Here is a 15,199-nt window from a genome sequence, read left to right on the forward strand (position 1 = left end):
AGCCACACAGAGTGAAGTAAGTCAGAAAGAGAAAAACAAATATCCTATATTAACACATATATGTGGAACTTAGAAAAAAGGTACAGATGGACCGGTTTGCAGGGTAGAAACAGACACAGATGTAGAGAACAAACGTATGGACACCGAGGGGGGGGAGTGGCAGGGGGTGTGGTGATGGGATGAATTGGGCGATTGGGACTGACACGTAGACACTGCTGTGCATAAAATTGATGACTAATAAGAACCTGTTGTATAAAAATATAAATAAAATAAAATTCAAAAATTAAAAAAAAAAAAGAAAAGAAAAGCACATAAGCTGTTTCCTAAGCCTCTTCCTCCCCCGCAAAATGTCTAATCCATTTCATTATAAGAATGCATGGTTACTAGGAACGGATGGGCCTAAAATCAGATCCAGCTGCAGTTTCCACTGGTTCTGTGCTTTGAACGAGTCTGCCTCTCTACCAGCCTCATTTTCTGGACCTGCATTTTAGGGTGGTTCAGCCTACCTCATGGTGGGTCGAAAGAATTTTGTGCAAGAGAAAGAGGTCGAGGGCTTCCCTGGTGGCTCAGTGGTTAGCAGTCGCCTGCCAGTGCAGGGGACACGGGTTCAAGCCCTGGTCCGGGAAGATCCCACATGCCGCGGAGCAGCTAAGCCCGTACGCCACAGCTACTGAGCCTGCGCTCTAGAGCCCGCGAGCCACAACCACTGAGCCCACGCACCACAGCTACTGAGCCCACGTGCCTAGAGCCCGTGCTCTGCAACAAGAGAAGCCACCACAATGAGAAGCCCGCTCGCCGCAACTAGAGAAAGCCCGCGCGGAGCAATGAAGACCCAACACAGCCAAAATAAATAAATAAATAAATAAATAAATAAATTTATAGTAAAAAACAAAAAGAGAAGGAGTCTAGAAGACTACATGGAAAAGAGTGATGCTCAATATATAAATGACAACTGATCTAAATGGGTAATTCGCACCATTTTAGCAAACCAGAATATTTCATTCACTAAAGACTCTAAAGATGGCAATTTCTTTAAACAATAGAAACCAAGGTAACCGGTAATCCTCGAAAAGACCCATCTCCTACAGCCTCTCCCGAGAGCGCTGAACAGAACGCACGTGTCAGTTGCAGCCTTGGTGCCTGTGACCCAAGGGCCCTGTATCCTCTGTCCTGTCCGAGCTCCCTGTGACCACGCGGGCCCCGCACTTAGGCTTTTCCCAGACCGTCTGTGTTTCACCAATGCAATGATGATGGAGAGAGCTCCAGAGAACTGAGTAAGGATGAGCCTAGTCCCGGCACTTCCTCTGAGGCCCAAGATGGCAGAGGTTTCAGAGGTAAACTCATCAAAACCAACACGGGAGCTTCCCCGAACGAGGGAGGGACAGAGGAGGAAGGCGGGCGGGGGGGTGGGGGTCACGCCGAGCCTCCATCAGGCCTGCACCTCCTCGGGAAGCCGGCACCATGGTTTGGTGGTGCACTGAACCCCTACAGCAAGGTGTGTTCACAGTGGGAGGTGACTGGAAAGCGAATGTCCCGCGTGGGCCTGGGGACAGGCTGAGGAGCAGAAACACCGCAGGTTTCAGAGCTACAGAGACACCCGGAGTCCCTGCCCTTCCAGGCAGAGCCGCAGGCCAGTTATGTGATGAGCCTGGGCCACAGCCCCCTTGACTACAGAATACAGATGCCCATCTCGCTGGGCTTTTGCAACGGTAAGAAAGAAACTATGCAAAAGCACCTGGCACAATTCGCAACACACAGACCAGCGAAGTAAGAGGTACCGCTGTTACCTGCGGTGTGTCTATCTGGGTGACAGACGTCTTACAGTCATAGGTGGAAAAAAAATCCAAACCTTAGCAACAAGATCATTATTGTACTTTTTACGGTTAAGTTTGTCCAAATGGAGCCTCTGGAGGACACTGGAATATGCCCTAAACTGATAAAATGCTGAAAACGCTCCCAATACCGTGCGGAGAAGTACACGGTGAGAGAAGGTTTACAAAATGCAACACTGAGCGCTGCTGTGAAGCACACACCCGGGGGGCACCTCCGAGTCTAAACGATGCTGTTGAAGAGACTGAACGTATCAAGGAGCAGCGCGTCCCGCCTGCAAGGACTACCAACGAGCGCAGGCCCTATGCCGTTAGCAGAGGCCTCTATGCAGCTTGCAAAATGACTGTGCTCTGGAAGCAGCCATTTGTTTACTATATAAAAAGAAATGAGTATCCAAGCGTCTGACCAACCTTATCCATCGAAAACAAGCCCAGGCTTCTTCCAGATATAAAGCAGGCCATGACTCACAAGCTATGTTTTTCAATCTAATAGCAAAAAGATGTCTTGAAATGAGCACCAAAAAATGCCAGAGAAAACCTCAGTCAAAATATACAGGACAAAGGCAGACACTGATGCATTGATATTTCCTACTGTCATATTACTTATAGCTCTCTGTAACCAAATGCCTCGGGACCCTGTGTTAATCACCACCTGTGTTAGCCAACAGAACAAACAGGAGGCTCTCAGGAGGTGGTAATCACTCCCATTTTATGGAGGAGGGAACAAAGCTCAGGGAGGTTAAAAACAGGCCCAGAGGTGGAGTCTGTAAGTGGAGGAGCTCGATCTCAAACCCACGTGTGCCTGACCCCAAAGAGGTGAGGGTTCTGTCTTTTTAAACTCCTGCCTTCTTCCTCCCCAATCAAGAACTCTTTCATAAGCAATCATTTATTACTTATTTTCTGTTACCTCATGAGGTTTTGTGGGTTTTTTTTTTTCAGTACAAAGCATTTTAAAGTGGCAAAGTCTGACTCAGACTAGACTGTGTCTTTATGTGTCCCTGATGCTTGGATGCCAGGACATTCCATGACATCAAGACCCCAAGGCCCCTGTGGGAAAAGATGCGGGTGCAGATCCTTAAGACGCACTGTGCTGGGGCTCCAGTGGGGTCCCACCTCAGGGGCGCGGGTGGTTAGGAAGGCATCGCAGAGATGGAAAGCCGGCCAGAGGGACAAGACGTCCCAGCAAAGGAGCGTCCACCACACAAAGGGCAGGAGGAGGGAGGGCGGGCCGTCGAGAGCCGCAGAATGTTCCAGACCTTTCGTTTTCCACTCTGTCGTCCAACTCTTTGAAACCTGGTCCAAAGGCAGAGGCAGCGCTGCTGATCTGCTAAGGTACCTCCGCCGTGTCGGAATTTTTCTGCCACACTGGGGCCACAGAGACACCTCTGCTTGAGGTAAAGTCTGCAGCAAGCCTGAATTTCATCTGTTTTCTCCCTTGGAGGCCTGCTGGCTACTGACGATGCTAACAGCCAAAAGAAGCCTCCAGAAAGTGTGCTCAGAGGTGCCTGGGTAGCTTCTGCTTACCAGGATCCACCGTTTACGAACGGTCCGTGCAGGCAGGTCCAAACAACTGTGGTGGGACCCCCAGGGCCAGTGTTCAAACAGCAAGGACCCTGGAATCCCCGCCCTGGGCTGGAATGCCAGGTGTGTGACTGGAGCAGGAGCTGTGCCTCTCTGAGCCCCCGTCCTCCACGGTGTGGAACGAGACAAGCCCGGCGGACAGAAAAGGACGCCTCTACCGCCGGCGCCCCAGGGTCCGCGGTGCTCGGGCACGGCGCCCGCACACGCACCACGTGTTCTGCTCGGCATATCTCCTCGGCCTCCATCACCGAGGGTCTGCTTTCATTCCTGCTCCATTAGAAGGCAGGCTCTTTGAAAGCAAGAGCTGTTTATCTCTCCAGGCCCTGCGCCTGCCTGCGAGCGCCGGCAGGAAGCAAGGGATTAACAACGCCGCCGCAGGGAGAGTCAGATGCCGACAACCGGGGAGCGGAGCGCTCACACACACGACGAGCCGACCCCGCGCGGACACGGACGCTCGGCAGCCGTGCAGAGGAGGGGAGACCCGGGGCGGCGTGGACCTCAGGTCACCGCCCAGGAGCGGCCGCACGGCGTGGCATCCCAGGCATCTCCGCAGGCGGGGAGGGCAAGCCCTTCGGCACAGAGCTGTCCTCGGGGAGGCGGGAGCCACCGCCGGGCGCAGCACGCCTGACAAGGATGCTTCATGCATCCCCCCCGCCCCCCCGCCATGCCACCAGGGGCTGGAAACCTGAGCAGGCCACCCAGCCGGCCCCGTGGTGAACGTTCTGGCAGCGACGCTGCTCCAGACTGCAGGAATGTGACTTCGCCCAAGGCAGGGGAGTCCAGAGTATGAAGGTTGCTTTTGTAAAAGTTTTAGCGGACAACGAAATTCAGACTTAATTTCTACCGAAAGAAACCCCCCAGAAAGCAAAAGCCAACTCTCATCTACGCGTCCTCTTTGTCCTCTGCTCTTGACAAACCACAGGATCTGCCGTCTCCTGGACTGAGCTCCCCTGAGCCCTGACCCCTCGGCTTTGCTGAACACCAGGTGCGGCCCCACGGCCAGCCCCGCCCCAGGTAACCCCGGTGCTCTGCTCCCCGGCGGTCCTGGGGCCTTTCTGCGGAGAAGACACCATTCTCTCCTCCGCAGGGAGGGCGCTCTCCTCGCCCTCGGGCTTCTAAAGGAGCTGCGGGAGACGCCGTGTGGGTAGGACAAGGTCTCTCTTCTCCTAAGCGGCGGAGAAGCAAGTATGAGCATTTCACCAAACCACACCATCACCAAGACCTCCCAGGGAAGGCCAGACAGAGCCGGCTGTGGTGGGTGGGGTTCACATATGGAAATCAGAGTCAGGGACACGAAGGGGTCCTCCGTTTCCTCCACTCAACAGATATTCCTTTACGCTGCACCAAAGTCCAGGAGGCCGGAAATGCAGAGGCAACAGATAAACCTTGGGTTGAACTCTTCCTGAAAGTAGAATGAGTGGGTTTCGTGTGCAGTTGTGTGGGATCTGTGTGTGTGTGCACGTGAATTTAAGAAGGCACGGGAGAGAAGGGGATGCAAGGATAGGATGAGTTTGCGGCCGTGAGGGTGTGACAATGGCAGTACCTGTGCACCTGCTTGCAATCGGTGGTACCTGAGGGCTAATTCTAATAGAGGGGTACTCTGTTCACCCAGCTGTCTAGATTTTCCAAACGACTGAAGATTATTCCATCGAATGGAGAAACCAAGAGTTTTGCTTGTCTTTTATCTCATGAATAAGAAGGGGCTGGGGAGACCGAGAATGCCCATCTGGGTGTCTTGCCATCAATGGGGCAGGGTTCCAGGACGCTGACTGCAGCAGGATGCGGTTGGGCCTCCTGCAAGAGAACAGGGAGGTTGGCCTTGAGATTCAGAATCAAGTGCACAAAACGGGGAGAGAGAGAGAGAGGGACCCAAGTGTCCTTCCTGGGTAGGAAGGTACTGAGACCTGGGGGCGTGAGAAGGAAGCCCAGTGCCCGTGACCCAGGACACGGCCTGCAAATGCCTCCCAGCAGAGCCCTTCAGCACAGCTGATCCCGGGAGTCAGCACTTTCTTCTGCATGGTTAACGCACAGGCATCAGGTTTTAGTGCAAAAAGCAAAGGCACCGGAGTCAAGGCACCGACCCAGTGAACGTTCTAGAGCAGCTCCTCCCGTCTTTCTGAGCTGCGGTGCCCCTTTTAGGAGATGGAGAATCCTGCCCATTTTGCAGGGTCTTATGGGAAGTGCGGCCATGTTGCAAGGCACGGGGTAGACCACCAGCAACCAGAGAGAAGCTGTTCTTTCACCCACAAGGTGAAGTTTCAGAGGGACCCTAAATCCAGACATAAACCTGAAAACCACGCCTGTGGGCCCTGTGAGCAGTGCCCTGACTCGCCGGCCCCGCGAGCAGGGTCAACGATGGCCGCACAGCCCAGGAGGCCAGAGGGTGTCCTGGGAACACACGTGTCTTCTTCACCCACAAGTTACCGAGAGAGATGCCCTCGCTCTACCTGTGGACAGTGCGGGGTGAGGACGTGCCGTCTGCAGCCGCTACCATTCTGTTGCCATCACTGGGAGCCCCAGCTCTGCAGGCTTCCTGGGTCACGGGCGGGATCTTCACGCCACCTGAAGCTCTTAATGCCTACGCAGAGGCAGTGCAGGGGGACTGGCAGGTGACAATGTCCGTGCAGCCTGAGAGCTCAGACACTGAAGAGCCCCATTTTCCTTCTCTGGACGAGGGAACCAGAGGAGACCGGGAAAGGGACTCGCCCAGGACCACCCCCACCCACCCTCCGCCCCGTTAACGGCGGGGCTGACCCTAGAACTAGTCAACACTTGTGAATTACAGCCAAGCGCCCTTCCTACAATGTCCAAACTGTGGTTATCTATGCAAACAATGCCCTGCAGGGAAGCCGGTCTCACCGGAAGATTCACGCACTTTCTAGGCCCAGAGCTTCTTCTGCTCCTTTTGCGCCTCTCGGGCCTCACGCGGGAGGGGGAGGACCCAAGGCTGCCCTGCTCTCTGCACGTCACCATACAAGCACAGCTGCACATTCACATCTTGCTGGCCTGATGCCCTTCGAGTCCCTGCCAGTTATGTCACTGTGGGAACCCTAGCAAAATCCTCCTGCTCCGGCCCCTCTCATGACACCCTGTCCTTTGCCTGCCCTTCCTGAAGGGGCCCTATCCGTCACGCTTTCTTCAAATGAGCCCCGGAAGCCTGCCGGGTGAGTTCCCTTCTCTGTGCGCTCACATACCTCTGTTTATACTGCGATTACGAGCCTTTCCATCCCAACGACAGCAACCCAGACCTCTCTAGCGCCTGCACATGGGGTCAGGAGAGCAAAGACTGGAGGCTTTCATCTCCGCCAGGCACCCAGGGCAGCTGGCACAGGCTGGCGCTTGACAAGGACTGAAGAGTGGAAGTGACCGAGCATCCACTCTGTGCAAAGCTGACGGGGACGTTAAGATGTGCAAGTCAAGGCCCATCTCCTCACCTGCTGGATGTCTGGACGAGAAAACATAACTAAGGGAAAGAGTCAGAAGTTCTGGGTCTTGGAAAACAGACACTTCCACGTTCCCGACCCCTGGGGCGTGTGTTTTGGAGGGGGGAACCACAGCACCCCCACGTCTTTGAGCCTCAAGCCCCCCCAACCGACCCTCCAACTAGAAGATCCTCTCCAGTGCTGTGAGCTGTCACACTGACCTCGCTTCGTCAGCAGGGAAACACCATCAACGTTCTATGTTACAGGACGCTGCAGGTATAGGGGAGACCACAGTGGTCTTGATGGGCTTCGTTTTAGCTTAAAACGTCGTACATTTTAGCTTCTGGTCCACGGGGTGTCTCCCAGGCCACCAGAAACATAGGTTGACGAAATGGAAATGGGATTGGCTCTCAGTGCAGGATCTTGTTTTAAGGACATATTTTGACTTAAACGTCAACAACCCTTTCTCTGCTCCTAGTACTTTTGCACAGAAACTCTTGGTCATACTCGAAGGTTTCACATTTTTGCACACAAATGTTCAAGTTTACGTTTATCTCTTTAAGTTTCATTTTCACACTCAGCCAAAACTTGGCCGTTTGAGCTACCTGGTGGGCGTCACATCTCCAAACCCCTGGAGCTTAGCATCATACCTGGAACGTGCACAGGGCTGGGAGGGTCCCTCCAGCCACTGAGACCCTTGGACCAGTGCCTCCCTCTCCTACCTGAGTCACGCCCCACCGGCCCCGTGCACAGGCTCTCCATGACCTTTGAACTCACCCTAAAGCCAACAGGCACCCTGTAAACAAGGGAAATCCCCCGGAACATGTGTCCGGGTCATGCCACGTGAGTAACTGGAAGGCACACATTTCTGGTGCCCGAGATGCAAGTTAAATCAACAGCTGTCCCTCGTGTGGATTCCTCGGGGCTTTCTTCGTGCTCTTGGGCACCCAGAGCGTCCCAGGGGTAAGGGTACAGAGAGGGACACGGCGTGCTGTGTTTAGTCAATCCACTGAACCACAACGTTCGTCTGAGTGCATCTTTGAGGACAAGGGTTCCTCAGGACACACGCTTGGGGAAAGCCGCCCAAAGCTCCTTTTGATGCCCGAGGTTCTAAGTCCCAGCTCGGAAGGGAGATGGAGAGGATCTGAGCCTCCACGTGACAACTCCTTCACACATGTCCTTCCTGAACCTCAGGGTAAACTCCGTTCAGCTCCATTATACAGACGAGGCACACAAGGCGGGGTGAGGTCAGCAACAGCCTGCGTTTCAGTGCCCTGACGCCTGACCCCAAACACCAGGCTTTCCCCTCGAGCCCCTTCCTCCTTGAACTCGATCTACCTCAGACCTAAAGCCCACAATTCTCTAGTAGTTTTTTATTTGAAGAGCGCCCCCCCCTTTCAGCTTTGCACAATTTTCTCTCTTCACTCTTTCCTACCTTCCCAGGTCTGTCCCCAGGAAAAAGACAGTGGCAATTCTGCCGGCTGGGGGGCCCTGAGGCCTACACAGAGGGGACGGCAGGTGACGGAAGCCCTCGGGGACATGGGCGCCTCCCCCCAGTCTGCGACACGCAGGTGTTTCCTGTGCTCCACGTTGCAGGGAGCTGCAGACACAAGTAAGCCTGCCTCAACATCTTAATTTTAAATAAATGGCTGTGAAAACACAATCACAGGTGTCACCTGTTTCTCAGTGTTCCCAGCAACCCCTCTTTGAGAAAACAATGTTATTTTCCTCGACTCACAGTCCTTGACTTAAATTAAGTGTTTGATCTGAATTAGACTTGCTTATTTATTTTCACTACTATGCTCTAGAAATGGAAACAATAATGACAAAAAATGAAAGGCTGGGTAAAAGCATGCCAGGGTGAATGGGCGGCCTCACAGTGGAAGAAGAGACGCCGTGGTGCCGTGCGGCCCTCCCCACACGACGCGGGCAGGGGACAGCAGTGTGGCAGCAAGCTCGCCTACAGGCATATCTGCAGAGGGCAATCAAGCCGATTTGCTGAGACTGCCGGAAAACCTCCCTTCAGGCAAGGGGGAGGCAATTTTTGCATAAAGAGAACTCTTTAATCCATCCCGACGCTGGACCATCTCATCCTCCAGAAATGAAAACGAGTCCAATTCTCTGTGTTCATTGGCCGCACGTCTGTCTTTCCACCCACCTCCCCCCAGGGCTCTCTCCCTCCCGTCCTTCCCCAGCTCAGAAAAAGCTCAAAGCACCTTCCAGTGCTCCAGGTTGAAGTTACTTTCCTGGGGCTTTAATGAGGTACGTTTCTCGGCTGCTAAGCACGCGGCTGAGGCTGACTCTGCAGTTCAACCCAGCCACCTCTGCTGGTTATCTGTCACGGGCCCTGCCGCACACCAGGCATTTGCGGGCAGGACTGTGCCCTCCGGAAGCCAGTGTCTAACATAAAGGGAAGTCAGAGACCCAGACTTAAACGACTGAAAGCTCCGTCTCCTTATCTGTAAAATGCAGACGATGCTATTGCATGCACATAGGTCCCAAACAGACAAGGTCTGGAAAACAGAGACAAACAGAATAAGGTCTGTAAAATAGGGGCAGGAAGAAAGAAGTCTCTGAAAATCCGGAGGAGGCTGTCGGGGACAGAACCCAATCCAGACATCTGAACAGCACACGGGAAGGACGTCCCTAGAGTCCATTTATAACAGTAGTCAAATTCAGAAACTTTTTCAGTTTTTCACAATTTAAAGAAAAATTGTTTTTCTGGATTTTTTTCTTTTTTTTTTTTTCACAATTTAAAGAAAAATTGTTTTTCTGGACTTTTTTCTTTTTTTTTTTGTATTCCTTGAACGGGAAGAAAAACCAAGCAAAATTAAATGAGACAAACTGAAAACAAACCCTACACCCTCATTTTTCTGATTACTTTTGCACCACGAGTGCCTGAAATCGAACCTGCTCTGGGAGCCTGACTGATTTGGAGGAGAATCCCTCCAATAACCGGGTAAAAGTGAGGGCAAAGGGCTGCATGGCGGCGTCTCCAAAACCAAAAGTGAAGAAGGCTCATCCTGAAATTCTTTTAAACTCTGGCGTTTTCTGCGAGACCCACCAGGGTACAGAAGATGCACTGGCACTGGGCGATGGTCGTCATTTGCTCCAGTGGGTACTCCCCGAGACACAGCTTGCAGGACACCAGCGGGTCCAGGGCCAGGTCCCAGGTGGGCCAGCACCGCGCCGGGGTCATGGCAGAGCAGTCTGAAACGAGAGAAGCGCAAGCCATCAGACCCTTGTGGCCTCCACCAGAACCGAGGCAGGGGTCACTCCCGGCTGAAACTGGGGCTCTGGGGGTGGCCGAGTGAACACTGAGGGGCCCGGGGTTTCACAGTCCTCGGCTGGGTCCCCTGAGAAGTTTTAGCCAGAGGTCCCCGATCTGTCTGAGTCTGTGGGTGTTTCCTTTCCCGTATTGATGGGAATATTCAAAACGGAGAGTAATCTCCCCGCCGGCATCCTTCCCTCCACCCCTCCTCCGATGGGTACTGAGAAAGACACCGTCCACTAACGAAGCACCCAGCTCAGGAGGGCAGAACCTTGGCAACACGGCGAAGGAAGCTTTTGTTAAAATAGTGATTGATCAGATCAAACTGTCCTCCAGTGTCTGCTGTAGGGATATCCCAGGGAAACCAGTTGGTGAAGTTCTGGCCTCTCTGTGCCCTCCCAGGAGAACGGTCCTTCCACACTGGTTTCTATCCTCACCTTCCAGAAGCAGCTCAAGCACCACTGCCTCCTAAGTCCTGGAAGACTGTCTAAAATGTAAGTTTCAGGGAGGCAAGGCCCTTTGGCAGATTTGCTCATTTATGTGGGTCAAGTGCATCCAACAGCGCCCGGTGTGTGACAGACACCTCACAATCATCCATGGAACGACCCCCACTTCCCCACCCTCCCCAACATTCTCTGTGCACATCCACCCCTGGTCTCTGTTCCCCTGATAGCAGGCATCCTCCTATTGCTATGTTACACACCGATGTCCGCTGTTTACAGCTCGGGGAAAACAGAGAAGGTGTGAATGTCCAGCTCCTAGCTCGGCTTTGACCCACGGTGGCCTCAATAATTTCCTGTTGAGTGACTGAATTCTTGCATCCAGGAAAATGGCTCCTCACCCCTAGCATGGCCCCTCCAAATTGACTGAAGCCTTACGACACTTATTTTGCACGTGTGGTGGGTAAGTATGTGCTTTATTCTCCCAGCACCCCCTTGCCCCCCAAACTCAGAACTGAGAAAGATTCAGTTAAAATTTCAGATAAAATCCACAGCCATCCAAACTCTCACTATCTGCTATCCAAATCTCAGGACCTAAATTGATTTAAAGAATTTGGTATCCTTCCCTACTGAACCCTTAACCTCACTCTCTGAACTGAGGCATGAAAAGATTTGGATAGCAAGACACACCTACACTCCCCCCCCAGTTTGTGAGGCCATGAAAAGAGGGTTTGTCTTGTTCATCTCCACACGTACCGCAGAAGACTGGACGCATGACGACAGAGGTACCCACACGAAGGGAAAGAAAACAAGACAAAACAACACCAACCAATGACCGGAACGTACACAGAATGGCTCTCGGATCTTGGAAAGACTCCAAGGTGTATGAGGCAGAGCTCCCCACCTTACGGTCTTCGGATTCAACTCAGGAACATCCTTTGCCAAATAAAAAGCTAATTGATTAACACAAGGCAGAGTGTAGGATTATGTGTGAAATCAGTGCTCAAGGCACTCGGGAAGACTGGAAACCAGCCTGGGCTAGAATCTTCCGAAGAGAACTTCGCAGGGGAGATGAGGCTTGAGTTTTCAGGGGAGGTTACGTTTCATACAGGTGAAAAGGGGGTGGATACCAAACTAAGAGAGAGAACTATCCCAGCATCTTTCGCCAGCCAACAGGGTGTGGAGGCAACACCGGAGGGGCACAGGGAACTCTGCTTCTCCAGGGCAAACAGATCACCCATTTGCTAGTAGGGCGCTGGGTTACTTGACCACTGTCAGCCTCTGTCTACTCATGTGTGTGATGGGGCCACAACCTCCATCTCCCGGGGCTGGTGCGGGATTAGCAGAGATCACATGAGGGCCTGACACACATGGCGATGCTCCGTGAACCCTCTCCCCTTCCCCTGGGACGAGCCTCATGTGGCCACAGTTTACCCACCTGTGAGAAGGCCTCTGATGATCCAATCAGTCAGGGGCTGGGTGTGCAAGTTATTTCTAGGGTCAGGAAGCTGTCCTCATACTTTTTTTTAGAAAAAAGTTATATCCATTTCTCGTGTTTTGACAGTCACAGTTCACCGGGTGTCACTAAGCAAACATTCAGCTATAGGACGAACCACTGTGGGTTCTACGCAGGGCGCTGGGGGCGGGGAAGGCACGTGTGAGTTGGGGAAGAGACTCTGCGATGGTCTTGGGAACGCGCAGAGGAGATAAGGCACAGTGACACACGGCCCGGGCGCACGACCGATGTCAGGGTGGCAGAGCAGCAGGGGAGACCCTGACCTATAAGAGCTCAAGCAAGTGAGGGGAGTTACTGAACTCTGGCGGAAGTCAGCACTGGGAGTGAGAGGGCAGGAAACCCGAGTTCGGGGCAGAGGGAACGGACAGCAGCCCCCTCCCAGGACAGTTAATATCTGTGGGCGACTTAGCCTAAAGTAAGTGCACTTTCCATTGTTAGAAAAGAACTCTGACACAAATTCAAGTAATTTGGGGGTGGGTTGGAGCCTTCCGGATAATTTAAACAAGCATGATCATTTGACCTTAATCCAAGGGCACCAGAACACTTAGGTGATTTGGGGGTCATGTCCCTGAGTTCATTTTCATTTGGAACATCTCCCTGCATCTTGAATGTATGCTTATTATGATGATCTTAAATGTCCAGTGTTGCCTGGATCCTGGGCTCAGGTGCCAAAGCTTTTTTCTGTATGTTTCTCGGCACCTTTTTCTGTTTTAATCCTTAATATCTCTTAAAGCTCACAGTACAGAGTGTCAACGGTGTTTTGATTCAGAATGTTAGCTAAGCCCTAACAGGGATCACAAGCCTTTACTGGAAGCACTGAGAAGTCGCTTAAGACTAGAAATGTCCCCAAGGAGACAGAGGTTGCTTAACTGGCTTTTCTGTCCTGGAGAGCTGGGGAAAAGCAGCAGTGAACACTGTCCAAAAGGTCTGGGGTCCAGATTCTGTAGGGCACTGAGCAGCAGACGACATGTCACCCATGTCACCCATGTGGACCTGGGTCCAAATTCCTGTTCTGCCACTTGGTCATGTGATTTTGGAGAAATTACTCAACCTCAAGGAACTTTGGTTTTTTTCTCTCTATAAAACTTACACACCATCACCTCCCATGTACACTTGTGAAGAGTGAGTGAGAAAGAACATGTTTAACATTCCTGGTAAGTGAAGGTCATTAGGCTGTGTTGGGTTCAAGAGCTTGGACATTAATCCATATGAACCAAGGAGAGGAGAAAAACTGAGAGATGGTAAGATGGACTTAGTCTTAGGAAGTTCACGCTGACGGCCGCCATCTTTGGAAGACGCAAACACCACCACCTCAGAAGCCTCTTGCTTCATCACCCGCTGCGCAGGGTGCTGCGGGGCTGGACCTCACCCCAAATGGCAGAGATCGGGGACTTAACCCTTTGACAGAGTCCTTGAGGCCCACGGCCCTGGACCCACTCACTGCCTTTCACCCTGGACCACTGGTCCCATCCTGGCTGGTTCCTCCCCAGACAATTCTCTCTCCCCTGGCTTCTGAGCTTGGCTCCTTTGTTGTTTATAATGACCCTCGGTTCAACTTGCAAGGCTTGACCTCTCACTTCTCTTCTTCCTGGACCATGATTTCCACTTGACCTGAGTCAGGGTGGCCTCCACTGCCCTGGGCACAGGCTAGCCGTAGCCTCTCACCTCCCAGCCCCATGACTCAGCCTTGAAGCAGGTCAGACACGATCTCCTGGCATCTTGTCAGTATTCTTTCCTACAGAGCAGACACTCTCTAAGGTGAGCTCACAATCATGGTTCAATGGGAGCAACAATTGGACATATTTTACCAAAAAAAAAAAAAAAAAAAAAAAATGGATACATTGTCTAAGCCCATCACGACCTTGCTGACACACAGGATGGGCTGAATATGATTTTGCAAACATTGAACAGCTGCAAACTTGAAAGAGGAATTGGCAAAGAAAATCACAATGCACAATAAGAGAAAAAAAACAGTCTTTGTTTTCCTAATGTGAATGTCAAGTCGAATGAAACAACAAACTATTTTAAGAACATCTGGTCAATTTTAAGCATTATTCAATCTAAGCAACTCAAAATGTTTATAAGGCAAGTTACTTATTAAGCACGACTGGGTTATGCAGAGGGTGCATTGTGATGAGAGGTATACAAGGATGAGAAAGAGCTAGACGGGGAAAGAACCCATTGAGGGAGATAGTCTTAGAAGTACAATGTGCTTATTTGGCCAGGACCATCCCACCCGGGCTCTGGGGCTGTGGATTCTGCAGGCCCCTGTTCACCCACTGTCTCCCCTTCAAAGCAAAGTAGGGGAAGGGAACATCAAACCGCTGTCAGCCTGTCACTGCCCAACTTTGACTCTCAGGACGGCCCTAGAGCCGGCGGAGGCGTGTCGGTGGTCCCTCCGCAGCCGGGGAGGCAGGGGGGGGTCACAGCCATCTGAGTTTTCACTAGCCTTTCAGGGAATTCCCATCTGCAGTGAAGTCTAACAACCACTGGGCTACACGATTCCACAGGATGGCATCTCCCCCAGGACCCTCCCACCCTGAAGCCCACACACATGACCACCTCTCAAAAATGCTGCACTGCGCAGCCTGTGTCTGCCAGGTGCGGGGTTAGACTCCGCATATTAGCCTCCTTTCTTCTTTGCCATGACTCCCTCCGGGGAGGCGTGGCCTTACCACGTCTGCCACTTGTGTTAGTTTGCCCCCAAAGTGATAAGCAGTGTTTTCTATCCTGCTGGACAGTGCTGGCCACAGGCAGACAGCCCATTACATACACATATATGTGCATCAGGCACTATGTGATCCAATCTTATACATTATTTCATGTATCCACACAGTGACTTTGAGGCTTCAATAGTTGTTACTATTCCAGTTTCAACAATGAGGAAGGCAAGACACAGAGAAGGCACGTAACCAGCCTGCGAGACCTCCTTTGTATACCCTATGGATTGCATGAGAACGGAGCCTTCTGGCTCTGTAGACAAACTAATTCCAGTTCTGCCACAGAGCTTCCTGGGCCTAACCCGAGTGCTTCCATGTTGGCGGCGGGGTGGAAAGCTACAGCTTCACAATTTCTGCCAGTCACAGCAGAAACATGAGAACGGTTGCTGGGTAGAAAATTGACTGCGGGGGTGTTGACTT

At 52.2% G+C, this 15,199-nt stretch overlaps 1 protein-coding gene across 14 annotated transcripts in view; it reads right to left on the minus strand.

The window, feature by feature from the left end:
• Positions 1–15,199, minus strand: part of RNF144A (ring finger protein 144A) — a 112,319-nt gene that overhangs the window by 25,830 nt on the left and 71,290 nt on the right. For 11 of the 14 annotated variants that reach the window (XM_067008219.1, XM_067008215.1, XM_067008212.1 and 8 more), the window contains one exon: positions 9,897–10,042. The exons of 2 other annotated variants lie outside the window; for them this stretch is intronic. In XM_067008219.1, coding sequence (XP_066864320.1) covers positions 9,897–10,031 — 135 coding nt within the window. In that variant the 5' untranslated portion in view covers positions 10,032–10,042. Of the gene's footprint in view, positions 1–9,896; positions 10,068–15,199 lie in introns of those variants that run through there. One more of the 14 variants, XM_059079124.2, reaches the window with a different exon arrangement.

This window comes from Kogia breviceps, chromosome 11, assembly GCF_026419965.1.
Source record: "Kogia breviceps isolate mKogBre1 chromosome 11, mKogBre1 haplotype 1, whole genome shotgun sequence".
NCBI classification, from domain to species: Eukaryota; Metazoa; Chordata; class Mammalia; order Artiodactyla; family Physeteridae; genus Kogia; species Kogia breviceps.